The sequence below is a fragment of the Beta vulgaris genome, chromosome 7, assembly GCF_026745355.1.
Source record: "Beta vulgaris subsp. vulgaris cultivar EL10 chromosome 7, EL10.2, whole genome shotgun sequence".
Taxonomy (NCBI): domain Eukaryota; kingdom Viridiplantae; phylum Streptophyta; class Magnoliopsida; order Caryophyllales; family Amaranthaceae; genus Beta; species Beta vulgaris.
Window position 1 is genome coordinate 7,970,061 of NC_079208.1, and position 27,771 is coordinate 7,997,831.

The 27,771-nt window shown below is 37.3% G+C and overlaps 1 protein-coding gene across 2 annotated transcripts; it reads right to left on the reverse strand.

The window, feature by feature from the left end:
• Positions 1 to 25,452, reverse strand: LOC104898581 (hypothetical protein). Of its 2 annotated transcripts, XM_010685676.4 has the most exons (23): positions 23,915 to 25,445; positions 23,648 to 23,719; positions 23,348 to 23,552; positions 23,131 to 23,239; positions 20,529 to 20,612; positions 20,227 to 20,325; positions 19,943 to 20,035; positions 18,169 to 18,261; positions 17,873 to 17,965; positions 17,628 to 17,720; positions 15,195 to 15,276; positions 15,053 to 15,112; positions 14,920 to 14,972; positions 14,663 to 14,829; positions 13,530 to 13,740; positions 11,457 to 11,514; positions 9,721 to 9,777; positions 9,359 to 9,604; positions 8,446 to 8,510; positions 8,294 to 8,350; positions 8,112 to 8,205; positions 465 to 605; positions 1 to 381 (listed from the first exon to the last, which is right to left on the reverse strand). In XM_010685676.4, the coding sequence occupies exons 1-23, from the start codon at positions 24,926 to 24,928 to the stop codon at positions 274 to 276; spliced, it is 3,354 nt and encodes a 1,117-aa protein (XP_010683978.2). In that variant the 5' UTR covers positions 24,929 to 25,445; the 3' UTR covers positions 1 to 273. The 2 variants fall into 2 exon arrangements, 1 of the variants encoding a protein (XP_010683978.2); XR_007276397.2 differs by lacking the exons at positions 1 to 381; positions 465 to 605; positions 8,112 to 8,205; positions 8,294 to 8,350 and having other exon boundaries at positions 9,359 to 9,624; positions 23,915 to 25,452.
• Positions 25,453 to 27,771: the final 2,319 nt, after the last annotated feature.

The following is a 27,771-nucleotide window of genomic DNA, read 5'->3' on the forward strand; positions in this document are numbered from 1 at the left end:
TAATTACAGAACATAATTCCCCATTAATGAAAAAATATACAATAACATGCACGTCGATTAACCACGCCATATTAATTTAAGGGGGAAGTATTAGCAAAAATAGCAAAAACAAAAAATATATAAAACATATCCTAAAACTGAAATCTACCCTATAATCAACTAATTGCACCCTGTGTATGGGTTAATTGGACTCCCCAAAATGTTGTCCTCTCCTCTCCGCCAGAAACACATGACACTACCAAGTTCTATTCATTTACATGGCTAACTGCCTAACTATTGAGCTAAGCATTCAAAATCACGGCACTCTGGAACCGACTTGTGTAGCATAGATGTTCCCTGGAACCGCACTATTGACCAAAAGTTTCTCTTCAATTCACGAAGCTGCAGCATATAATGCAGTATTTTTAGAATGTCAAAAAGTACAACATACAGGATAGAAATAGTAGATATGCAGAAAGTTCCACCTCCTCAAGTGTCATCTTCTCAAAACCAAAACGATCTGTCCAGATGGACCCCGCCTCCTCAGCTGCTGGAAGCACTATGGTCTTAATTTTGAGGAATGCCAAGAGCCTCTCAATGCATACAAATAATGTCTGAAAGTAACCCTACAAGAAGAATTGGTAACCATTTCAGAACACCTTTTTATCAATTATCAGGCAACACAGCTTTATAAGGTGCAACATCAGCTTTATAATGGCTACTTCTGCCTATAGTGAAAGCAACTAGAAAGTTCCTGGAGCTACTAATGAACAAAGGTCACTACAACGTCCATAAATGATAGGTAGGAGTAGGACATAGCAAAGACGAGGATGATGTTCATTAGATGTGCAACCTTATTGGAAGAGAAAAGGTTTCTCAATGGCTAGCAAGAAATTGTAGCCACTGCCCAGAGACCAGAGCCCACTGTAATGGTTGAAAATCTCAGCCTATCAATTCTAAGGAATAATCTGTCCATCCATTTGATTGACCATAACTTAAAATAGAAACACTTGCACAAAAAACAAAATATTAGTCTCACTTTGAATATTCACGAGTTTTACGTTGACCATAATTTTTAACTAAAGTGTATAAAAAATTAAAGTTATTATAAAGATGTTTTACAATTATCTCAATACTTTCTCCGTACTTTTTTAATTGCAACGTTTTTCTTATTTGGAAGTTACATATTAATTGCAATTTTTCCTCCTCTGGTAATATCTTTTCTCTATCTCTCCCCTATCACATGGCCCCCCTTTTTTTTATCTATCTCTCTCCTCTTCACATGGGTTTCTTAAAAAAATGGGCCAATAGTGCGTGTTGCAATAATTATAAAACGAAGAAAGTATATTTTTTAACATATTGACTTTACATGTTTGTACTCGTAGATAATGAAAGATATTAATGGTCAAAGATTTGCATTTGCAAGTGTTCGGTCAAACTGTTGTGATTTAAACAGTATAGAGAATACCCATATAGTTTTTAGGGCAAAATATAGAATGGCTTTTGCCTTCGCCCATGGAATATTGCAAATCAATAAAATATGCAAAAGGATTCACCTTTCTTTTTTTTCCCTTTACTTTTTTTCACTTTGATCCCTCCATTGCATTATTTATGGTAGTGGTGAAGGATTCCTTAATTCATCTGTAAACCTAATATACCTACACTAGTAAAGAAAAGTCTCTCTCTATGCGAAACTAGGGTTTGAGTTATAGTCTTGGTAGTTCATTGTTTCTTCTCGATTTTTTGAGGTTTTGATCCCTTCTTGGGATTGAAGCTTGCCATTATGGCGGAAGAAATCTTGTCTAAAGTACATAATCTCAAAATAGCTGATGCTGAAAACCAATCAATAGCCTTTGACAATGCTGCGGATGACGACAATACTCCTGATATTGAATTACCCTTGGTAGGGAAGGTATTGACTATGCGTGCGTATAACTTCGAACCCCTAAAACGAAAGATGAACCAGATTTGGTCCATCTCCCATGGTGCTTTCATTCGACCTATTGAGAACGAACTCTTTGTGTTCCAGTTCACGAATCATCAAGATAAAGCAAAGGTCCTGGTAGGGACGCCCTGGACCTTTCATCAAAATCTTCTTCTATTGAACGAAATTGAGGGAGACGCTCAACCCTCATAAATCTATTTGAAAATGTGCCCTTTTTGGGTGCGCCTGTACAGTATGCGATGGCGTATCGAACCGATAGACATGTGACATTAATTGGAGGAAGATTGGGGGATGTCTTGCGGACGACATACGTTGGGATAAATATGCTAGAATTCGCATACGGTTGGACGTTTGCAATCCCTTGCGTACGGTTCAACGTATTTCCCTAAAGAATGGAGGTTCGACCATGGTTGAAATCAAATATGAGAGGCTGCCTACTTTTTGTTACGTATGCGGATCGGATATATTGAACGAGATTGTTTAAAGAGCCATGATGATGAGAAAGAAATTGAGAAACAATGGGGCTCATGGCTCTGTGCTTCACCAAGAAGGCGGAGGCAGAAGCCATAAGCTAGAAGAGGAGACCAAACTATTCCTCAATAGGCTGGATTTCGGGAGTCCCAATGCTGCTTTGGAGGAGGAGATTTTCGGAGCTGTCATAGAACCCTTCCACAAGCTGCCACTGCAGCCGTAATTCTACCTCCACCCGTAGCTGCTGCTACTGCCAATGCTTCGAAGGGAGAAGTAGGCTCGAGTGATAAGTCAGGTATGAGTCATGATTTACTCAATCCCCAAGATTTTGTATTTAATGCTAGCCCCAAGTCTGCTACAGTTGAAGCCTGAAAACAAAAAAAATGAAGGCTAGAGTAGTCCCTATGGAAATTAATGATCGTGCTTGACATGATAATGAGGGTGCTCCTAATCACTCTCTGGGTGAAAAAACGAAAAAATGCTATGGTGGTTAATGATGACATGGATGATGAGTTGATGACATTGTGAATATGAACAAACAAAAGATGGTTATAACTTGTGTTCATGGCAGTGGTTTGGAAACTGTCGAGGCGGAGGTTGTTTCAACCCAACCCCGCCCGGCGTTATGAATATTATAAGTTGCTGGACAGTTCGTCAGTTGAGAAGGTGGTTCACATCTCTTGCTCCTGATATACTCTTTTTATTGGAAACAAAAATCAAAAAAGTTGCTGCTGAAAAATTAAAAGAAATGATTGGTTTCACAAATGCTATTGGTGTGTCGAATATTGGTTTGACAGGGGGTCTTTGCTTGATGTGGAATGATGCTGCAGTGTCTTTTACCATGACTTCATATTCGCAAAATCATATTTGTGGTGAAGTTGTTAGCAAGGGAGATGTGAAGCGGAGATTTATTGGTGTTTATGGGTGGTCGGCGAAAGCTAATAAACATAAGATGATAAGACATGGTCTCTCTTGCGTTTTCTATGTGGGAACTCTGTGGTTGGACGGCACTTTGACGAGATTTTAGATTATGGAGAAAGGGGAGGGGGTGACTAGATATAGGAGGGAGATGGCGGGTTTTCGAGAAGTGGTGGAGCAGTGTGGTCTTGCTGAATTAAGGGTTGTGGGGCAATGGTACACTTGGGAAAGTGGCAATAGTCCGGAGACAAGGGTGAAGGAATGTCTTGATCGCTATCTAGTCACTTGGGATTGGCATCAAAAATTCCCGGGAATTTTATCGAACATCTTGTGCGATATAAATCTGATCATGTTGCCATTATTCTTATGAGTCTCATTCAAGTAGGAAAAGGGGGAGGATAAAGTTCATATTCGAAACTGGATGGCTGCTTAATGAGGGGTGTGAAGGAGTTGTGCGAAAGGCATGGGAGGGGGCAGCAAGTATATCGATCCAGTCGCGTTTAGAGGCCATTGGGAGGGAGTTATTGGTGTGGAGTAAGGAGGGTTTTGGTGATTTGCCGAAGTAAATCGAGAAGGTGGAAAAAGCTATTCAGGCAGCACAAATGGCCCCGATTTCTCCTTTAAGTTGTGATATGTGCAGTGCTCTTGAAATACAGCTTGATGATTTAAATGCAAAACAAGAAGCTCGTTGGTACCTTAGATCGCGAGTAGCGGATACTAAAGATGGTGACCGTAACACAAAATATTTCACCACAAGGCCTCTCAACAAAAGCAACGCAACTGTATCAAAGGTATTAATAATGATGATGGTGTGTGTGAGACAAAGGAAGAGATGATTGAAAAAGTAGTTGGAAATTATTCCAAAAAGTTCACTTTAGATAACCTTTCATGTGAACAATATAATGAGGTGCTTAGACATGTGCGCTCTACTATTTCAGCTCGATTCAATGAAGATCTTATGCGTCCTTATACTAAGGATGAAATATATTCTGCTTTGAGTCAAATGCATCCTTGCAAAGCTCGAGGTCCAACTGGCATGCATGCAATCTTCTATCAGAAATTCTAGCATATTATTGGAGATGAGGTATTTGAATGTGAGTAATACTTTACATGGTACATTCTTCCCCGATGATGTAAATTGTACTAATTTTGCTCTAATTCCTAAAGTTTAAGTCTCCAATTGCTGAATTTAGGCCTATAAGTCTATGTAATATCTTGTATAATTACTTCTAAAGCTCTTGTAATTCGACATAAAAATATTCTCCTTGCTGTTGTCACGGAGAATCAGAGAGCCACAGAATGATTACCGACAATTCTCTAATAGCACTGGAAATCTTCCGTTCTATGAAGCAACGTAATAAAAGCAAAACAGGCATCATGGCAATATAGCTTGATATGACCAACTATGATCGTGTTGAGTGGGGTTTTATGAGAAAGCATCTTTTAACTATGGGCTTTGATGGCATATTGGTGAACTTGGTTATGCAATGTGTGACAACAATTTCTTATTCTTTCATGATCAAAAGAAGAGTATGTGTTACAGTATCTCCTACTCTGGGTTGAGACAAGGAGACCTTTTTCTCCCTTTTTATCATCTTAGTAGCTGATGCTTTTTCACATATGATACTGCAAAAAGTTGATGCTCGAATCCTTCATAGTGCAAAAACTAGCAGAAATGGTCCAGAGGTATCTCATCTTTTTTCGCACATGACAACTTACTGTTTACTAGAGCCACCCGACAGGAATGCTTAACAATCGTTGAAATTCTCAAACGGTATGAAAAAGCATCAAAAAGCATCAGGGTAGAAAATTAACTATGAAAAGTCAGAGGTGTCTTTTAGTATAGGGGTTTGCAAAGAGCGAAAAGAGGAATTAACCAATCTTCTCAAGATGAAGCAAGTTAAGGAACATCTGTGAGTGGAAATTCGAAGAAAGTAATGTTTCTTAGCATCATTGATCGAGTGTGAAAGAAATTGAGGGGGTGGAAGGAGATATTGTCAAGGGAAGGAAGTGTTGATCAAGGCAATCATCCAAGCTATTCCCAAATCTCTGATGGGGTCTATAAGTTTCCTGTGGCTATTATTCATGAGATAAGTTCAGCCATAGCTCGGATCTGGTGGGGTGGCCAGGGTGAAACTCGGGGTACGCATTGGTTGAGTTGTGATAAATTGTGCAAACCAAAATGTATAGGAGGCATGGGATTCAAAGATCTTGCAGTCTTTAATGATGCTTTGCTAGGGAGACAAGTTTGGCGGCTTCTTCATTATCCAAACTCTCTTCTTAGCCGTGTTTTGCAAGCAAAATACTACCCCAAACATCGATGGTCTCAGTTTAGGTCACTTGAATAGCTACTCTTTGGAGGAGTATTTGGAGTGCTAAGAGCTTGCTCAAAGAAGGTATAATGTATAGAGTGGGGAATGGGAGAACCATTGACATTTGGAGGGATCCTTGGGTTGGTGATGAGGGAGGGAGATACATAGAGATTGAGGCGGTTGACGGGCTGAATGTTAGTGGGAGATTTAATTGATTTTGAGAGGATGGAGTGGCGTGCTGATTCGCTTGATCACCATTTCAATAAGAGAGACAAGAGGTGTATCCTAGCTATCCCTCTTAGTTCACTCGGAGGTAGTGATGAGTTTATGTGGGCGTACTCGAGAGATGGGTGTTAACGGTCAAAACTGCTTACATGATCAGGAAAGGCGGCAACTTAGATGATTATCATGAAGCTTGGGTAGAGTTGTGGAGGGTGGATGTCTCCCCCAAGGCTCAAAATTTTTTCTTGTGGCGTGTGTCACCAGCACTCCTCCTGTTCGTGATGTCCTTAAAAAGCGCCACATCACTGAAGATGCCCAATGCCTGTGGTGTCCCAACAGAAACGTTGTACCACGCTCTAATGGGGTGTGAGTGAATTCAAGGAGTCGAGACTATGGATTGTTTGTGGTTGTGGCGAAATGGTTGAAGGGTTTGATGAGATGGCTTTCATTGATCTATTTATGTTGTGGATTAAGCTGGGTTCAAAGACTGTCCAACGTGGTTGTTTTCTAGATTGAAATATGTGGATCAAAAGAAATAAATATGTGTTTGAAAATAACTGAGTGCTTATGGAAGTGCTGGCCCAGCATGTATGTCTACCACCAAGTTGAGGAATTTAACTCCTACACAGCGCATATACGCTGGTTCATGTCGGCAAATAGCTCCAAGCTCAAAGTGGTGATGCCCACCAGGAGAGATGGTGAAAATCAATACCGACATGTCACTGAACGAAGAAGGTTGGGTGGGGTCGAGTGTTGTGGTGAAGGCAAAGTGTTAATCTCGTTGGTTAGACACGTACAAGAGCTTGGTGGCCGCCTGACATAGTAGAGGTGAAAGCCATCCACATGGCTGTGTGTTGGGCTAAGAAGCGAGTCTTGTCGAAGGTGATCATTGAATCGGACTCTCAAGTTATTATTTCCTGCCTCTCAAAAGCTGCTCTCTATTTCTCGGATCTAGATGCTATCCTTGGAGATATTATCTTTCTTTGTTCTGATTTCCACACTATAAATTTTTCTCATGTTAAAAAAGATGGTAATTATGATGCTCACCATCTTGCTAAAGTAGTGCCCTTTGGCTATGAGCAATGCTGATTTAGTGTCCAAGCAGTGTTGCTCCTTATGTACTTATGGACATGTTGTCCCTAAATTAATGCATTACAATTTTCCCCTAAAAAAAAAAGTGGGGAAGGCTTTGAACCTGGTAAAAGCTTGAATTATACATGAGAAGAAATCGGCAAGGGGAAAAAAGAAAACGAGGGATTAGAGGGAAAAAAAGGGGAGAATAAGAAAAAAAACCTACATTTATCTAATACTCCTCTGAATTTTTTTTTTTTGTGGTCTTACCATTATTATATAAGTACTCCCTCCATTTTTTTAATTGTTACGCTAATCTTATTTGACCGTTTTTGTTAATTATTACGGTTTCACTTTTTCCTTATATGGTAACCTATCACATCAAATTTTTACACTTTCCTACATCATTTACCCCACCACCCATTTTAATAATTTATCCAAAACCTTCCCACCTACCCTATTTTTCACTCTCATATAATATTTTAATCCTTCTTTTACATTTCCAAAGCTAAATATGCTTTTTTTGTACTTCTTCCGTGTTTTTTGCACAATTTTGTGAATCGATCCGTATTTGCTAGTTTATCTTAAAACCCATCCGTCACCAAGCACTTGCAATAATATCTTAGCAACAGATACCGAACACTTGCGGTACTATCTTAAAACCCATCAAGGTTCTTCAAAAAATTTCAAACACCTTTTTTGGCCCAATACCTTGTGTTACATCTATTTTTCAATTTAAAAAAATAACGTTGAAAAATGCTTAGTCAATGTCGAAAATGGGTCGAGGTTATTCCTCCCAAAATATTTTCTTCTTAAGGTCTTCTTTTGCTAGATTTGTTCTAAAATGTTGTTTCACGCAAAAACTTGTATTTAAAATGTTGTTTCTGACAAATTTTCCCAAAAAATTAACGAATAATAATAATAGACAAAACTCCCATATCTTTCTTGTAGAGTTGTAGTTTCTCCAGACTATAAGGCTTTCACTACACACTCCCCTCCCATCACCCCTTATTTACTTTACCTTTTACTTTCACTATTTTAGACAATGTTTCTCTAGAGTCCCCCCTCCCTTAAAAATAACATTTCTACTAGCAAAACTAGTAAGCCAAAGCTGCATAGGTCTTTGCTGGAGGTACCACTGCCATATATAGGGCCCACAAAATTTAATAAATAGCTGCTTATGAACTACTTACCTTGCCATGATTGCCGCTGCTCGTTGCGACCAATGGGAGTTCCGCAATTTCTGGCCCAAATATACGAAATATTCCAGCTGAAACAACCACTGAGCTGCACGTTGTGAGAAAGAAAAGATCATGTCTGTAAGCACTCAAAATTATACAATGTACGGATAAGGAATATAGAGAAAATTATTTACTTGACTGTTAATACAGCACAGTACATCCCTCCATATTCTTGACCACCCACATTCCTCCTATCAAAGAAAACAATCCAAAAAAACAAAGCCAGAATTAGGTAAAGTTACACCAACACGATCCAGGAACACATGTACAAGGATAGAGAGCCTACCCATAAACCATTGCAGGAATAAGGTCATGTCCAGACACCACATCAATTATTGGGGAAAAGGATTCCTGAGGCATGAAGACAAGAGCATAAGAAGTAAAGTTTAAGCCAGAATGCTACAGATTATCAAAGACATCACAAATGCTTTTGCCACCTTAAGATAATGAGTAATCTAAAAACTAAGAGAAGCAAATTACAAGCCCCATTTGTTTTTATAGATGGCAAAAACCTGTGATACACAACCACCCAACTTGTACTATTGTACAATCATATAACGTAAAACAACGTAAGTGTCACAATAATAAATGCATAACAAAGGGTGAGGGCCAATTGCACTATAAGGTTTTAAATTACAAATTATGTAAGCTTGAATTTTGGTGTACATCTGATGCAATCATGTTTGGCATACATTTCAAAGAAGTAGCTGGAATATTTTACGAATGTCTCCTCCCTTGGTTTGAATGGTGGCCTGTTCGCACCCTTCCAAAGGGTTGGGCATGAGGTTAATAGCCTAATATGGAACTCTTATTATTCAGTATTTGTCAGTAATACCTAACCACCTCATATTAAAACTGCTTTCAGTTTTCGTATAATCAGAAATAGCACCAGCTGAATCAGAATTGACATTTCACTCAAAGGTTGCGTTGTCATCCACTAGTTTTTCCTTCTAATTCTGCAACCAAGTGAAGCATCGAGCAAAGATAAACCACTGTAGGACAGGTTCACCAAGCAATGATAATTAGCTACTTCTGCCAGACGAAAATGGTAATATATAATAAAAAAGTTGGCTACAAAAAATTTCCAAGGTCAGCAATAATGTGTTTCCAAGATAGCTACAGGACACATAAAGTCTGACGTACAGCAGAAAAATGGAAACCAACGAAGATATTCTAGAGAAAGCATTTAAAAACCCTACATGGAAGATGGCTACAGCCTGCGAGAGCAAAGGTCTTGTTTCGGGAGACGCAATTTTTCCACTAAGTAGTCTCCAGCTTACATCCAAACCAGTTTCACTATCAGAACCAATTTGCATGTTCTTTTTCCGGATAGTATCCACAAGGGATTCAGGAAGATTCTCCACACCTCTAACCAGAAGATTCTGCAAAGAAGCGTCAATCTTTCCACAGTCCAAGCTACAAAACCATTTGCCATCAGGCAATTCCTGTAACATTGCACCATCATCTAAGGAATCAAATTAAACTGCAAATAACATGAAAAGAAAGAAAATAATTCAAAAATGTGCCCAAGCACATATGATATTATTGCATGCATGCATACCGTAAGGTCTGCCATACTATGATCCTTTAAGCAGCCAACATGATACTCCTTCTCACACTGACAGGAGACAAACAGCTCAACATTAGCTTAATTCAAGCAAACAGCTTGATCTTAGACTAGCAGAAAACACAAGATACTGGAAAAGTCTGGCCTCTGCTTGAGCCCATTCTATTTCCACTCATCTTTAACTTCTTTTAGGTGCTAGTTCTTCAATAACTCACTTCAATTGTGAAACTAAAGTTCAATGCCAGATCAAAAAGCAGGCACATAAACAAGCATATACATAGACATACACGCCTGCAGGCTCCAAGCACCCTCATCTATATTCTCAATAATTGCTACCCACCTGAAGTTTGAGCACCCTCAAGGTTCCCAACTTAACTCCCCCTCCCAACATAACCTTTGTATTTACCAACCTCAATCCCTTTCTTCTTCATTTGATCCTGCTATTTACAATCAACTTCAGTAAATCCATGTCTCTAAAATTGTCTATTCCTGTCTCATCAATGTTGCAACTCTAGGCATACATCATTCTCTCTCGGAAAACAGCAACAAGGAGAAGCGGTATGCTCAAAGATATCAAGTTAGACTGACTTCATTGATTCAGGACTTACTCCAGAAAATCCAAGGTTAGCTATACCTAGAAGGGGAAAGAGGTTTGAGCTAATTGCTTGTTTCCCATTTATAGGAGGGTTTGGTGCTTCCCCTTCAGTTACAACAGAAACAAAAAACAATAAATAAAAGGAGAGAAGATAGAAACCGAGCAGGGAATGGAAGAAGGCAGGATAAAGAAAGGAGGGTGCAAACAGTAGATGTGGAAGTTTCCTTCTTCACTTTACACTTCCAGGTGTTCTACGCTCAAAGAAAAAGTAAATAAAAAGAAGAGCAAATTAAAGGAATAGAGAGAGTAAATAAAACGTTGAGTAAAGACAGCATGCCACTAAGCCTTGTCCCTTTATAACATAATATACAGTAAAATCAGTTTTGATTAGCAAACATCACTTTTCATTAGTGATGATCAGTTTAGAACTGTAAACATCACTTTCATTCAGTAGATATAAGTCTTACTTGGTAAAACTCACTGACCAACACACAAGAAAAAAACAACTAGACAATCAGCAAAGAATAGTTTCAATCTACGAAAATAGGTTTCATCGCTTAACATTGTATTGTAAAAAACGAGAACAGGGACTGAGCCCAAAAGACCATTTTTAACAAACTCTGGGCCAAAAGATCGCTCTTATAGCCCGTTTGGTTAGTGGTCATAAATGGTGGTAATGGTAATGTAATTTAGTGTAAATTTGTAAAAAAGTTCTCATGTCAATGACCATGGTAATGAAACTTCATCACAAAATATGGGTTATCCTATATAAATTTCCATTACCAAATACCACCTTCCCAAGTGGTAACGGATAGTAATGAGATTTAAGGAAGAAAATGGATGTTTTGGAATCAAGTAGCATTACCATGGGTAACGATGGGGGATTTCCTTTACATATTTACACTATAATACATTAACATTACCACCATTTATGACATCTAACCAAACGGTCCATAAGGGTACTTCATTTATCTCACAGAAAACTTACTATTTAAGAAAAAAAAAAAAAACAATGTGCACCAAATTGAACAGACTATGCCAGGAATGAAAACATTCCTCAAATAAGAATGCCTGGACCACCAGGTCAACAGCCTCAGCGTGAGCACATGATAAAATGTCAAAATGAGAAGAATACCTGATCACATAGTATAATTGTGCGAGGTCCGAATCCTGATTTGCAAAAGTCATACTCTCTGCAGATAAAACAGTTGACACAGATTGAAATTAAATTGATCACAACACATGGAAAAAATTCTTGAGAGAAAAAAAAGCTGGAGACATCCATGAATATCAAAAGTACCACGAACATAAACAGAATGCAGGAGCATACAACTCTATGCACGAATACTTACTGGCAATTGTCTACTCATCCCACATAACCCAGAAACAATCGAAATACGATCCAAATAACATTTGCGGTACGAGAAGGATTAAATAATCCCAGAAACGCAATGCATTACCTAGTTTTCACTAAATAAGCCCAAAAGTGTACCACGCACATAACGATTTACATGTTTCAAATCGCAGTTCACAGGGGGATTAGCCAATCCATAGGAGTGGAAACATACTTGAGAAAATAATTAGATCCAGGGTTCAAGAAGTAAGAGTCAGTCTCAACGTGTATTACACTAAATTAAGAGTTGAATTACTGGGCCTTTTCGTCTACATGTTAGGGTTTATCTGCAGGTGCGCTTCACGAGGTCCCACAATACTCGGGGTACCTTCGCTGGCAACCGCTGCTGGACTGAATTCCCCCTTCATATCGTTTTCTTTTTCTCTCCTGATTTGCTAAATTGTCTTGTCTTTGCTCTTTACCTCTCTCCTCCTGCCTTTGTCTCTCCAGTCTCCACCTAGTAAATTTGGGCCGAGTAATGTTAAATCAAAACAATTTTAGTGCTTTAACTTTTTAATTGCTTGGGACTTTTTGCATTTCCGGGTACAACCATTACTCTCTTTTCTTCAAAGAATTTACTAGTCCTAATAGTGTACTTCCTATACACACTTCGTTAGGAGATCCTGTATAAGCAAAAATCATAACAAAATAATTTTCGCGCCTCCAAGTCCATAAACAAGTTTTCCAGCCTTTTAGAACGTCAAAACACTGAAGAGCCCATGTGAGTTGACTTTACCGGCTTACCCAACCGTCCACTCACAATTTAGCAGGAGAGAGAAAGGCCAAAACAAAGAAATAAAGAGTGAAGATTGAAAACACGGCAGGTAAAAGCAAGACAGACTAGAAACGCGATAACCAGCCAGAATTCCAGCAGCGATCACCCAGAAATACCAGAAGGCCGGAACACTGGTGGTCTTTGTAAACCAAACCTGCTGATGTTCCGACAAGTAACATTAAAAGAATAATTGTCAACTACTACCTTTTAAATGGGTCACTTTGTGATCAGAGCCTTCTCCGACAAATAATCGAAATTAATAAATCTTCAAAGAGCTTTAGTTATTATTGTTACCTTTGCCAACTTCCAATAGGTTTTTTGGGCTAAGACTGCAACTTGGGGCAAAAATTGCCGGTGTGACAGATTAATTATATACATTATGAAATCATTTTGGGAAAAAAGATTCACCGAAAATCTGGCAAATGGTATCAATAACACCGTAAAGGTGTAGAGTGTTCTAAAAGGTAATGATTCAAAGTGAAAATATAGTAGGACAAAATTTTCTAGGATAAAAGCCCCAATTATTCAAATTTTAATTTACTGTATTACTCTTTGAGCTTGAGATCTAAGGCCTACAATTGAGCCCTAGATCTGATGATTTAATCTATCATCTTCTTTCCCTGTCATGGATCGTCCAATTGCTGCGTCCATTTTCATCTTGCTGGATCTAACCCGTATTTCGTGTCCACCCTCCCATCGGGTCGGGTCGACACATGTATGGCAGGGAAAAGTGACAAGTCTGAGCATCAGAGCTGTAATGAAAATAACCAACTTATCCACACATGACCCTCCCCCCATTTCCGGAATTGCGTATTTGTATCTAATTACATTCACCATCACATCATGAATGGCCTCCAGCCCTCAACAACTTGGATGATCAAGTAAGACAAGCACTCTTGTTTAGGTTCCATATATGAAAGAGCATATGATTAGGATAAATAAACACAGGGTTTAACAGCTACTAAAAAATGCTTCCCAAATAAGTCCATCCACACTTGCAAGCAGAAGAACTTTAATGCAAACAGGGAAAATGGAAGTACCTGCATAATATGCAAGCACTAACTTCAGAAGCTAAGTTGTTGACAATTCGAATTGACCGTTTTGTTATCTGCTCTATGGGATCAACTCCAGATACTCTTCCAGCAGCAAGCGCATTAGCATTATGTGAAACGAATTTCTCCCTTTCAAACATGTTCTCGCAGTATTTACAATACCATTTACCCTGAGGTATGCTGGGCAACGAAGCACATACTGCATTGAACCAAAAAATATAAGACACACAGACACTCATTGTATAGCCAATGTCAAGATGTAAACTACATCTGCTTGACAATTTGGAATAAAAATTACGCAAATGTACCAGTAGAACTCATATGAAACAAACACATCTTCAACTAGTGGACTAAAGACAGAAATCGGGGGAGGGGTGAAAATAGAGACAAGTTGAGCAACAACCCAAATCACTATTGTATTTATTTTTTGAGAGGGGGGGACACAATCTAAGGTAAGTCACAAAAACAATCAGAGGGAGCTTTCAAAGAAGATACAATAATCAAAAGTGTTACTTCATAAGAAGCTTTCCACATTCTTGCACCTAGCAAACTCCCATCTTATTATCCCTCCAGACTCACCCAATAAGAACAGGAGAACAAGACCGTCCATATATTCTCTTCTGAAACAGCCTCGCTACCAGCTTTCTTACAACATCATATACTATCAACATAAGCACCCCAAATTTCACAGCTAATGTAAATAATTTAGAAGCATATATCATTGAACCAGTGAGCAGCTGACCCCTGAAACAAAGTTATCTGGAAAAAGACAGAATCATAGAAAAGCTGGCATTGGAATTATATTTTTTCATTCTCCAGCAGATTCTAGAAGCCATACATCCCAAAATCAAACGAAAAAGTCTCAATCTATATAATTAGTATGAAAACAGACTCCAGCAACTATAGTATTATTGTGTAATACCGACTTCCTTCACAGAGCCAATACACTATTCACGCAATCACTTGATAAACAAATGATCCTGTACTTAAATCCTCACCTTAACACAATTTTAAATAGACCAACAAGCTTCATTACATGAAGAAGTGAAGAACACATATCATAGAACACTCAAACGAATCCATTACCCTTCTATCCCCCAAGGTATAAGAAATAACTTTACCCTTGTGAAAGGCTCTCGGACATCCATCACAAAGAAGAAGATTCCCGCCATCAGCACAAATTGAGCACAGGTCATCATTGTACTTGGCAGATTGCAGACGATCTTTTATCAGAGTTACTGATAACTCATGCAATGAGACTCCATTAGAAGTGTATATATAGCAATACCTGCCAGATCATTGACAATGATAAACGCTCGAGCAAAAACAAAAGACAGCTCTAAGATGGTATGCTGAAAAATGGTCCAAAGAAACATACGGTTTTCTCCGTGAAGCACAGCCAGCATGTGCCTCGAACTGTGAAGCACTGACCTGAATGATATTTTTATGTGAATTACACACTTGAAAGAAGATGATAAAACCGGGGTCAAAGTAAAAACAGAGAAACGCACCACCATGTCACAGCAATTACAAAATATTCCAGAACCCTTTTTAAAGCCATCCAGTAATTTCTACACAAAAGAATATCAGCTTTAGAAAGATTAGATTGCACATATATTTCCGTAGTCAAAACTGATCCTTATATACACCAACCTGTCCCCTTGCATAATAGCCAAGTTCCGTTCCATCAGGCAATACATCATCTTCAAAAACCAACTTATGCAGCCGGAGATCTCTGAATGAAACAGTCACCCACACAAGATACTATTCAGTAGAAACATACAAGAATTACAAATTTAGAAAAGTAATATTTGCTAGCCAATACCATGTTGGTGACCAAAAGCTTGTGTTTCACAATGAATTTGGACTGGCTCACACGCAACTAACAGGCAGGTTGTACAGAATCATATATAAGGGCAAGGGAAATTCAGAATCAGCATCGCAATATAAAAAATACAGCTGCATACTGCAGTATTTAGTCTGAAACATTCTACTTGTCTTCAAAAACAACGAAGTGATTTCAGTGGTCCGTATAAGTTCTAAAGCTAAACTTTGTAGGAAAAATGTCATAAATAACCTTTTAGATATTTCCTCCGTTCCATAATAAGTGAAACACTTCTCTCTTTTATGTGAGAGCTTTTTTAAAGAAGTCCTCACTTATTATGGAACGGAGGAAGTACAAGATTTTGCGAGACACAATATTTTAAAAAATCTGGCAAAAGAAAACGTTAAAATAGATCTTTTCACCACAAACAATCTTGACCTATTTTCCGGCATTAATCAAGTATTTTCCGGTGTTGACTCATAAATATTAAACATGTGCAAGGCAACGTGACCCACATCTCTTATGTTTCAACCCCATTTTCCGGCATTAGTGTTGATTCCACGAGTGTATGTTGGGATCATGGAGTGATATGGGATTGAAACATAAGAGATGTAGATCACGTGCGCTGCACATATTTGGTTTTAATGAGCCAACATCGCAAAATACTCGGCCAATGCCGGAAAATGGGTCAAGATTGTTCCTCGCAAAAAAATGTTTTTAAGGTCCTATTTTGCCAGTTTTTTCAAAAGGTTGTTTCTCGCAAAAACTTGTAATTAAAAGATTGTTTCCGACAATTTTTTCAACTTTGTGTTTAACATTTATAAGACACCAAAGTGGGTAAAATGGCTTTTTAATACACCAAAACTAAACATGGTTTTACCAAAACACCAAACTGACACAAGTTGATCCCAAAACCATTGAACTCTCTTTAATTATTATTTGATGCTCAACTGTCCACCTAGATTCTTCATAAAATTTTAAGATGGTTATCCAAGGGGTATCCCATTGATACCGGGAACGTGGTACGTGGCCACGTTCCACGGGATACGTCCCGGAACATGGTACGTGGTCTAGGAGTCCATCTAGTTTACTCTAGAGATTGCGTTTCGCGTTTCCATTTCCATAATGTTCCGGAACGTTCTACGTTCCATGTAACAATGAGGTAAGCCATAAAGAAGGAAAAATAAAAAGCCTACTAATGTGGTACATTTTCTCCCCAAAGCTTTCCTATACTTTCATACAAGTGGTCAATAAAATGATAGCTGGTCGAAAGATGTTGAACTAATATATTTTCCCACTTGTCCACATAATTCTTTTTTTCCGCCTTACAACAGGTTTAATATTTAATGTGACCATCTGATGAATCATGAAACGGAGCTCCAGACTGCATTTTCAAGATTACAGTCAGAGAAAAGAGGATTTGATAAAAGACAAAAGTGGCGGGACCAAATATAGAGTGTGAGTAGCTTGTATAACAAAGAAGTATCTCTGCATACTTGAGATAACACCATCGAATCCCATATTTCATAATGTCTCAACTAATAAAATTTCTAGTATCATTTTAAATTCTGCTATTAATAACAACTGCTTCACAACTGACTTTTATTCTAATAGAGTGGAATATTCAGTTGATAATATGTAAAGTCGGATTCGGAAAATGGAGTAGAAGAGAAAAGGAACCTTAAATCTGATGAGCAAAGGATTTGGTGACTGAGTACATAAATTAATTTATAATTAACATAAATAAGGATGACATAAGCTTTTTGTTTTATAGTTGTGATAGTAGTCATAGTACAATGTTATCATATAAATTGTGTTGTGTTCCAAGAGTAGTTTTTTTTTTTTAATACCAAATGAAACATTTTCGTCCACTTTAGTGTTTTATAAATACCTTGACAAGTTCTGGTGCTTTCTAGTTTTCAGAGTTTCACAAGTTCACATTAAAGGTTGGAAAATACTTTGTTGCGACAAAAACTATTTTGACGGGCTTATATAGCCATGTCCATTTAAAATTATCCTAGTGGCGGCATGATAACTGAGATCAAAAAATTATGCATCACAAGTGCAAATTTCCCACATGCAAGAAATACTATACAAGAACTGGGATCAATAGTAAGGGAGGGTTATAAAAGCTTGCGATATAGAACAGCAACCAGGCAACAATATAACAAATGCTTACATTACCCAATGAACTGATTCAAGCAAACAGATCAGACTCAAAAGGTCAGACATATTGGTAAGGCAAAGGAAAGGGAACAAACTTTCTCGTAATTTTTCCGCTGGTCGTCTTCTCTGATGATTTAAGAGCTGAAGGAGTCTTAGGAACCTTGGGTGTCAAAAGTTCCTTTCTTGACCTAAACAAACATGATTAAAATATATTCACATTAAAAAGTTGATAAATTATGAAAAACCATGCAACAGAGATCGCCGCATCAACCATAATATCAACACCAGAACCAGCAAATATCATTTCCAGGAAGGGTGTCAATTCTGTCAAAGCATTTACCTTTTCAAGGCTTTTGCAGAATCATTTCCAAGTGACGATTTTCCCCCCCGAGCCGATCTGAAAGACTTTGGAGATGAAGCTGCTTTAAATGACCTGTGTTAACAAATTAGATGAGATCCATGCTAATATAGACAAGAAATCATATCACACATCGTCCTTTACTTGCTCGAAAAGCAAATCAATTACCTAATGGGTAAATCACACAGGTAACAAAATGAATCCCTAAAGATTCAGATCCAATTGTTAATGAAAATGTGGCAATCTATTCTCACAGTCCCTGAACATATGATCCATACCTTTTCTTCAATTTCTTGCGACAACTTGATCCTGCAGATTTTTCCATCACAGGACTGTCACAAATCTTTGGGACAAAAGATGCTTCTTGTGAGCTGCAATGACAAAAGATACAAAAATTTATGTAACTTCCAATTTTTTTGGGGGGTAAACATTTGATGTTATGTTAAAAACTTTTTCGCTAGCCATGAATAAAACAAGTTGACAGCTGATTACTTACTCAGGCATGATGTAAATCAAGAGTCAAGACTGACAATGATGTTTAAGGAGTTTTAAGTCTAGGTTAATATCATCAAGGAGTGAGGATACTATATGCTTATTGCAAAATCACAATTAAGAAAAAAGGGACCGATAAGAGTCGAAACACAAATAAATTTCAGCCCATTGATATAGAAAAGGGGTATCTAAACCGGGGTCAAAAAAAAAAGATATACAGGTCAGGCCCAAGTAGAGGTTTATTACCAAGGTGATGTGACCATATTGGGACAGAACCTCAGTCACAGAGCCCATTTCTGTAAAAAGTCAAAAGACTCCACTTATAGCAAATGCAATTAGTATTAACTCTCTTTCCTCCTTTCTCCCGAAACCCGACATATAAGTACCAAACTTGTGGCTAGGATACTAGGAGAATTTAAAGATATCAATATATAAATGGACACGAGTAATTCTCTTTTTCGCATCACAGACTCGAAAATGAAGATCCATAGGTTCCACTGTTCCGATGGCGCAAAGCACCTCAATTCTCACGGGAAAGGTGCACTAATTTGGGAAAATTTTACAACCCAAATCACAAGATGACTAAGCGTATGTTACATCCAACTTATTTTATTCTCACTGATTCTTAATTTTTCTGAACTTCTTTATTCTTGACTTTTTCTGAACTTAGTTAAAATCTTTAGAGCTTCCCTAAACTTTTCAAAGTAAAAATCAAGTTGAATAGAAGAGCCAAACAGCATAAGCAATAACTTATCATCCTTCCCAATCACTACCTCTGACCCTGCTGATCTTTTAACTTTGCCACTTACATTTGTGCCAATTACATTGCCATTACCTTTTATGGACAATGTTCGCCAATAAATTTAAGTACTATCTTTCCCCCTTGATTACTTTTTTATCATTTCTTTCTCTCCACCGTAAACTTTAAAAGCCACTTGCACAATAGGAGTATTTAGTTTACATTTTACTCACATGGGTCCCTATTTTATTTCACTCTTATGATCTTATCTCTTTCTTCACCACATGGGCTCCTTAAACATTATGTCTTCACCCCAGGGGCCCAGTTGCAATTATCTTCGAACAAAGAAAGTATTACTGCGGATGAAGAACAAGGAAACAATATTAATCTAGATATTTCAAAGTGCAGAATCCGAAATTTGGCAGAAACTCTATTTGTATCTGATATTACCCAAACCTAAGGATTAATAGGGAACTTGAAACCTATAACAAACACGCGTCTATAATAAAGATAAAAAGTAACACGAAATTCATAAACGCGTGCACGTGCGCACACGCACGCACCAAACACAATAATCGACTGTAATTTACTTTCAGCACTTTCGAAATTCCATTGACTACTCTTTCAAAAAACAATATTCTCCATATGTGTCTTTCAGAAGGCCTTGATCAGACAAGGGTAAGGCCAGATAAATATAGACTTCTCTAAACACCCGTCCAAGGCATATAAGATCCATGTTTGTAGTTGTTAGTGTTGTCTCATCGCCAAAGGTTACCATCTAAGTTAGCGAGCCCAAAAGCAATTCAGAATGCAGCACTTACTTGTTTACCATTTCTTCATGCGTCATTGTTCCCGAAATTGTTCTAATCCTCGGACTGCTACGTAATTTTGGTGTAAGAAAGGTATCTGCAGATCTGTATCCAACAAATACAAAATCAAATGCTTATATTGGAAATCTTGGTAACGTATGCACATGCTTTATATGGCATCAGACTATGGCACCCACTGGTAAAATTTTGTAAGCAAAAGAAGGCAAATAATGCATAAATGTACTTATGTTGGACGAAGCAAGATCGTACAGAACCAGAATTCACAAAATACTAACCTTTTAACTCGTAATGATTGGCTTCTTTTTTGAAGCGCGTCCAAAAGCATATCAGATTGAGAAGTGTGCGACTTTGGTGTAAGAAATGCTTCTGCTGACCTGAAATCACCATAGAAGTATGAAGTGTCAGTAATGACAATTATATGTACCTGACTAATGGGGAAAATCGACAGCAAAACAATGCAAATCACTTGCAATCCTTCACTACCAGATAGTAACATATAGGGACTGGGAAGAAGGGGTATAAGTATAAGCTGATTTACAGGAAAAAGTTTACAAAAGATTCGACTAGGGACACTAACTTTTCAGCAGTATTTCGCTCACTATTATCTTGAAGGTCGCCACATTCTGAAGCAGCTTGAGAAGGAAAGACAAACTTCGAAGACCTGAAAAGGCCAGTACATGTTATAGTAGACACCAATTCAAAGCAATCTTTCATGCTCTAAAAGCTCATAATTCATTCACCAAATTGACACAAAAGCTGTCCAATTAAACTACATGATTCAAGGAAAAAAAAAACAATAATAGACTACTTTATCCATAATACACTATATTCACAACAACTTCCAACGTGGATCCTGCTAAAGAACAAATAATCTATAGATCAGATTGTATTACCAAAAAGAAGACAAATAGCCAAAAAAAAAAATGGTATAATGGAGAGATCACCTTCCCGAAAACGACAAGTATATAGACAACATACAACTGATAAACTGGACATTCTTGCGACCCCCTTAAGAACAGCATTTATGATGCACTAGCAATTTACAGTCTCCCATATGCAAGTCTTCTAGAATTCAAAAAGCACTAATGCAATCAAAGTGTATTTCATACATACTTGACAGAATTATTACAGACTTACAGTCAAAAATCAACAGCAGTATCTCTTGCACAAAAGAAAATTTAAAAGCATGTTGGAAGATATGTGCTTCTAAAAATAATATCAGCCTGAGAAAATCCAAACAAAAGTATGATAAATGCTTCCCTTAAAGAAGAAAGTTTCAGCCCACTTGAAGACATTTCCACAAGAAGATCAGATAGTCCGAAAATTTTCCTAATTTATTTAAAATCTACTCCCTCCATCGCAAAATAATTTCACAGCCATTTTGGCACAAATTTCTATAAAAGTGAAAAAGTAAAGAAAGATGTGGGTGGGCAGGTGTAGGGCCGCATGCGCTGAAGCTGGTAGGAATAGATAACATCATAAATAAGTCTGCAATGATACAGATGCTGGAAGAGATCTTGCAAGCCTGTTGCTACATAGTTTTACGGTTTTACCCTTATATTTGCTGATTTCTTTACTAATATATGTACAAGAATTCATAACAGGGATATGAAATAACTCTCTGGGCTTCAAAATCCGCTAGTCATTTCATGTTCTTTTCCATGGTACTAACAGATCTTTGAGCTTACTCGGCTAAATCCAACTAACCCCAAAACAAAACAGATTCAAATTGCACTGGCTCGGAGAAAGCGTCAATGGACAAAGAGCTTGGAGAGATAAATCATATACTTGCGAAAATGAATTGTCTTCTTCTATGTACATCCTTATTAAGAATGTTTGAGAGTCCTCCCCCCCCCCCTCTTCTTTAAAAGTGTTCTTGGACTTCGACCTCAAAATGGTCTTAAGAGGGAGGCAGGAGTCGATCCATCTCTCCAAGCATGTTACCAAGATTTCTAAGCAAAAATAATTGCATCCTTATAACCAGACCATTCAAAACCTCCTTTCTGGCTTCAATATGATTTTTCAATACACAGAAGACAAATTTCTCTAACCAATCATTAGATAACCTAGAATAAGGATAAGCCACAATGCTTTTCTTATCTAGTCCACCATACAACTTAATGCACCATAGCTTCCTCTAGAGTGATTTGAAGACTGAATTCCACAGGACATACACCACATAAAACATCAGGCCGAAAGAGTACTTAGAACTGCTATCTACTCAAACTCTTGTCTAGAAAATATCACTACAGCATCTTATAGCGAGGCTCTATGTGAAGTAAATTAGCCATTCGAACACATTAATTAACCCTAAACTAATATTAAAAAGGGAAAGGGACAGAATGATTTAGCCTAAACTTAATACTAATCCCACTTTCCAAAATCTCCAAATACAAAAGTCACATTTTTATATAATAAGCTGAAGCATAAAATGCAATTAAAAACAATAAAGAGAGGAAAATGAGGAAAAAAGACAAGGAGAAAGAAGAAAACAATAAGGACACAAAAAGGAATGTCAGTGCACAGCGACACAGCCCTTTTCTAGGGGGTCAAAAGTAGGAATCAAAACGGACAAGGACCATGGCCCAATTACAACGACAATCCACCATGGCACCAAGTCAAAAAGATTAGATTAAAAGAGACTTAGATAAGGTTGGAGAACTACCGGAGCAGGATGTACACACTCGTACTCCCCTCACTTGCTAGAAATAGAGCCTAAGTTTGATACTCAATATGCCCAAGATTTAATTAGTGCTATTCATACATTCAAACCAGCCCATCTTAAGAACAAGCTATACATCTACAAGTGTTACGACTAACCAGGTCTTCTGATGTATATTATGACCTGACAGCATGTAAACAAGCATTGTAATGGAGAAGCAGCGTGACGTACAAGCATAACCCTTTTGGAATCATAAAACCTATAAATCGGTTCATCTACTAGTTCGGACTTTAAGGACTTTGAGTTTGCTCATGCTCTGCACAGCTTCAGATAACTCTAAATCATGCAACATCTCATTTTACTGACATCAATTTAATCTAGCTTCAAGGTTTAAGCCTATAAAAGAAATATCTACACCATACGAAAACGACCGCCAACGTAAAAGTTAAGGAACAAAATTTTGAGTAATGAGCCAATAAGAACAGAATAAAGTTGTCGAGCTCAAAAAAAATCAGACCTACACCGTTTACGAGTTGAGTACACTGGACCAATAGGGGACAAATTTGACATAACACATTTACTGCACACTGGCTCGGGAGTTTCTGCGTCCATGGAGGAATATGGCTCTAGAATCAAACAAAGACCGTGGTCAAAGGACAGAGCATTATAAGATAGGCAATTCAAATTTGACCATTCGTGCATCTTAATAAAGTAACAAAAGGGTTGTAACTCACCTTTGCAATTCTCACATATAATAAACTTCTTTTCAGGCAAAGGACCAATAGCGTTTTGAACAGTGGCTTCTAATGTATCAAGACGAGTACTCTTGCATGCTTTTAGTATCTGAATTAAACTCCTTCCATTCTCAAGGTATATGTATTGTGCCGCCCGTTTGTACTTGTTACAAGCATGAATCTCAAACAGAGAAGGGGGGATAACCTACGAGGTAGATATAACCACGAGCTAAGAATTGATAAATATGTTACCTAATTAAAATCTCATAATGGACAATTGCCTTAAATGCCAATACTCACTTTGCATCCTTTGCACAAGCCACAAGAACAAAGTATGCCAATACCTCTGATTCTTCCATTAAGCTTCAGACCCTAAAATGAAACAGTACGTATGTATAAGCATAAATTACGTAAAAACGTTAGGAAAGAGCCAAAAACAAAGGGAACCAGACAATTTCCACTAGATGGAACATAAATTCAATCATTCTACTTGCATGAAAGATATATACTCTATGTCTCTACGTAACAAATTGCGAAAATGGTAAGTTAATGTTATACAAAAGATACCTTGCCGCCATCATAATAAACCGGACACCCCTCCAACAAACCCGTCGCAAGAAGCTCCTGAACATTGCTTGGGATTTTTGCATGGGATATCTGTTTTGACATTTTCATCTCTAATTTCCTCCTGGGAGTTGCTGAACTAGGTTCTTCTCTAGCTTTGTCAACATCACATTCTCCATTCTCATTACTCGTCCCACGTACCGCCTTTTCTGTATCTAGAATGACAGTTCCTACAGAACACAACTCACTGTCGTCTGATTTAGGCTTCGAAACTGACCGAGTAAATCTTCTTGTATGTTTCTCAGGTGATAAATTATCTACTTCCCCTTTATTCACACTCATTGAGGTTTCTACAACTACTATTTCCTTACAAACTTCTCCATTATCCTCATTCATTACTACCTTGCTATTTTCGACTGTTCCGTCTACAGAATCATTCCCTGTTGCCACTGTATCAACCTTAGCTTTCAATGCTGATCGAGTAAACCGCCTCGGATAACTATCAACAGACGACTTCTTGGCATCACCATTAACAGCATTCAACGGCGATTTCGTCAAAACTTCTTCCACCAATTTATCTTTATCATCTTCAATACTACCACTATTAATATCATCCACTTCAGTAACAACCGCATTCTCCCCAGCAACCACCAAACCTTGTTCCTCTACATTATTCAAATCCAATCCATCCTTCACTTCAACCACCATTGAAGAAGGCTCATCCACATTCTCAACTGCCACAACATTCTCCCGCTCCTCCACCTCTTTAGAATCGTCACGAATCGCATTCCGACATCCTACAACTTCTTCATCACTTGTCCTTGAAACCTCAACAACTCCATGAACACCATTACTCAACAACTCAGCTTTCGCCACTTGAACAGACTTCTTCACTCTCTTATACACTAAACTCTCGGTAACTCCAACACCAGAAGACCGCTTACTCGACCGAGTTGCTCTCAAACTTGAATCCAGCACCGGTGACTTACTCACCAATGCCGCTAACTCACGCTTCATTTCTCACAAAATCAAAAACATCAAGCACAAACACAACAATCTCTTCTCCTTTAATCGTCAACTTCAATCAAACCTCCACAATCAAAACAACAACAAATCGCGAAAACAAAACCCTAAATTTCCGCTTTTTTTCCGGCGAATGCGTATCGAAATTCGATTCTTCGAAAACAAAATTTGAAAATGAGCAGATTAAAAACAGGTTGAATTAGGTAAAAGAAGATCGGAAATCAGAGGAGAGAGAAAAAGAGATCTCGATTAATTTAGGAGAAGAAAGTGATTAGATTTTGATTTTTTTTGAAGATGAAGGAGAAAGCAAAGAGGGTAGAGATAGAGAGAGAAAATATATATTTTCTGGGAGAAGGAGAAGGACCAATGGCTGGTTTTCAGGAAATGTTTTTTTAAAAAAAATTAAAAGGGGAAGAAGGAGGAACCACCGCACCGCTTTAAAAATATTTCGGCGTTTTCCCACTCTGGTGTAAAATAAAATCCTACTTGGTTTGTTTAGATTTTTTTGATGTAACCAAAATGGTAAGATGACTGATGAAGTTTTGATTCCTTTTTTTGAAGTGAAGAAAAGGTGGAGAAATTAGTTGAAAAGGAATGGAGGGAAAGTTTTTTTTATTCATATTAGTTGATGATAGTGCTTTTTGGGCCTTGGGCATAATGTTGTTTATGTTTTTTTTTTTCAACAAGTACACAAAGCCATATAGGAAAACAAACCTAACCCATTATTCATGATCAAAGGTCATTTTGTGAGATACAAAGACCATTGTAAGAATAGGAGTTAGCTTAAGTGGGTAGAGCGTTCCCTCTTGGCTCCTGAGGTCAGGGATTTGATCTTTACTCCCGCATTATGTTGGGGTATTTCCTTTGCATGCTATGCATGCCTTACCAGCCAATGTGTTGGTGTTTCCTACAGGCTAGTAGCCTTGTAGGGATTAGCCTTTAGGCTGACTTAATTTCCTAATAAAAAAAAAGACCATTTCTGTTATATAAGTCAAGAGGGAGGAAGATGGTGTCCTCTCATAAAAAGTCTAATATACCCTTAATGAAAGTAAATTGTCATATAAATCTTTTATTCTTACTTGCCATATATATTGAACAAGTTAATAATGGAATTGAATTTGAAATTTCAATTGAATATTAAATTAAGGAGAATGATTTCCTTTATTACCTACGTGTGAAAAAAAATTATTCACAAATTAAATTAATAATATAACTTTATCGACACGATTAGAAGAAAAAATTAAAACTTGAATTTCATATTAATAAATATACTCATAATATTTTAAAACCTAAATGTTGATTATTTTTCGGTAACCTCTATTACATAAATCAAACTCTTTTCGATAATTGAACCTGATACATAAATTCTTCCACTTTATTTGAGCATAGACTTTTCTATTGTATCTTTCTCTCAATAATATATTTGAATAATGATGAACAAATAACTAATAAAACCAATGAAACATTGATTTAAGAAAAAAAAAGTAAAAAGTTAACATTAATTCTAAATGTATTTTTGAATCAAATTTTTTATACAACTGATGTATAACTAATTGAGAAAAACAAAAAATATTAATAGTTTACGCACGCATAGTGAGCAAAAAATGCTAGTTACAAATATGACAACCATTATTTAACTGACGCTTTTTCCTTGGGACATAGTAGATATTTGATGAGTGGATAAAATCCTTCCTTTTCTTGTCGCTGACAAACTTGTACTTAGAAGCACAATTAGATGTTGAAGAAACAATATTCTTATTCCTGGAACTTGTCCTTCTGCCGCCATTTTTGGTTGTTCGAGGGCAAGTCTTCATTATTCTTATTGTAATTGAAAGTCTTGAACGTTGCTTCCCTCTTGAGCTTCGAGCATATCCAGAGACTATTTTAATATTTTTCGTGATCCTAAAATCATTACAAAGGTAACCTATAATGTTGCTCCTTACCCTGTTAACCTCATCATTATTCGTGAGTGCATGCAAAGCCTCCAATGTTGGGACTTCTTTGCTTTGAGCTTTCGGTTCCATATTGCAATAACATATCACTTGATTTCGTTCCAAGTCATCAGACATGGGCGACTTAACCACACCCTGTGAGTATAGGTGATGAACAGTACTTGATTTTATTATGTTACAACTCTTTATTGTCTTCCTCCTAATACTATTGGTGCGCATTGTGGATACCCATTAGATTAGTGAGGGGTGTGCACACTAGGGACGTTCTGCAAAACGATATTGGTCATTACTCTTAATTATCTGGGTGACGACCCATGTTGAAGTAGGTGGTTACTGGGATTAGTCCCGGCCTACTGACGTTCAATTCCCTTCTAATAAATAAAATTGTTGTGTATGACTCATATAAACTTGAATAATTGAAATGGTTAATCATATTATATACTTGTCTGTATTATGTTATACTTGTCTGCATTGTATTATATTTGTATGTATGTTATAAAAATTATTTTTAAAATATAACTATTATTACTATTATTTTACGGGATGGAGTTGTAATTACTTAGCTTTCGCTAATTTTTGTGTTTTTGTTTTTCTTTGCTCTTTTTCTATTTATATTGTGCAGGTTGGTGAAAGGGACTACGTTGCAGGAATGAGTGAATTTATAGTTTTTAAGTTCACCTAGTTTAATAAACACTACAGTACTGCCATTTGAGATTGTTTAGTTTTGTTTGGTATAAAGTAGACAACTTAGTTTGGTTTATTTTGATACTTTGGTTTGTGAGTAAAATTTTTATTTCTAATAATTAGCCTTGCATTTATTTTGAACAATAGATGCGGCGGTAACACCCTAAAGGTTTGGTCAGATATTTTAATGAAAAGTGAATA

Bases quoted from the DNA above. Each gene is read 5' to 3' on its own strand.
- LOC104898581 (XM_010685676.4), bottom strand. From the start codon at position 24,928: ATGAAGCGTGAGTTAGCGGCATTGGTGAGTAAGTCACCGGTGCTGGAT. The intron at 15,277-17,627 runs GTTTGTTCCCTT...TGTTTCATTCAG, and splicing joins AGCGGAAAAATTACGAGAAA to AGATCTCCGGCTGCATAAGT. The intron at 8,206-8,293 runs GTAAATAATTTT...CACAACGTGCAG, and splicing joins TGTGCTGTATTAACAGTCAA to CTCAGTGGTTGTTTCAGCTG.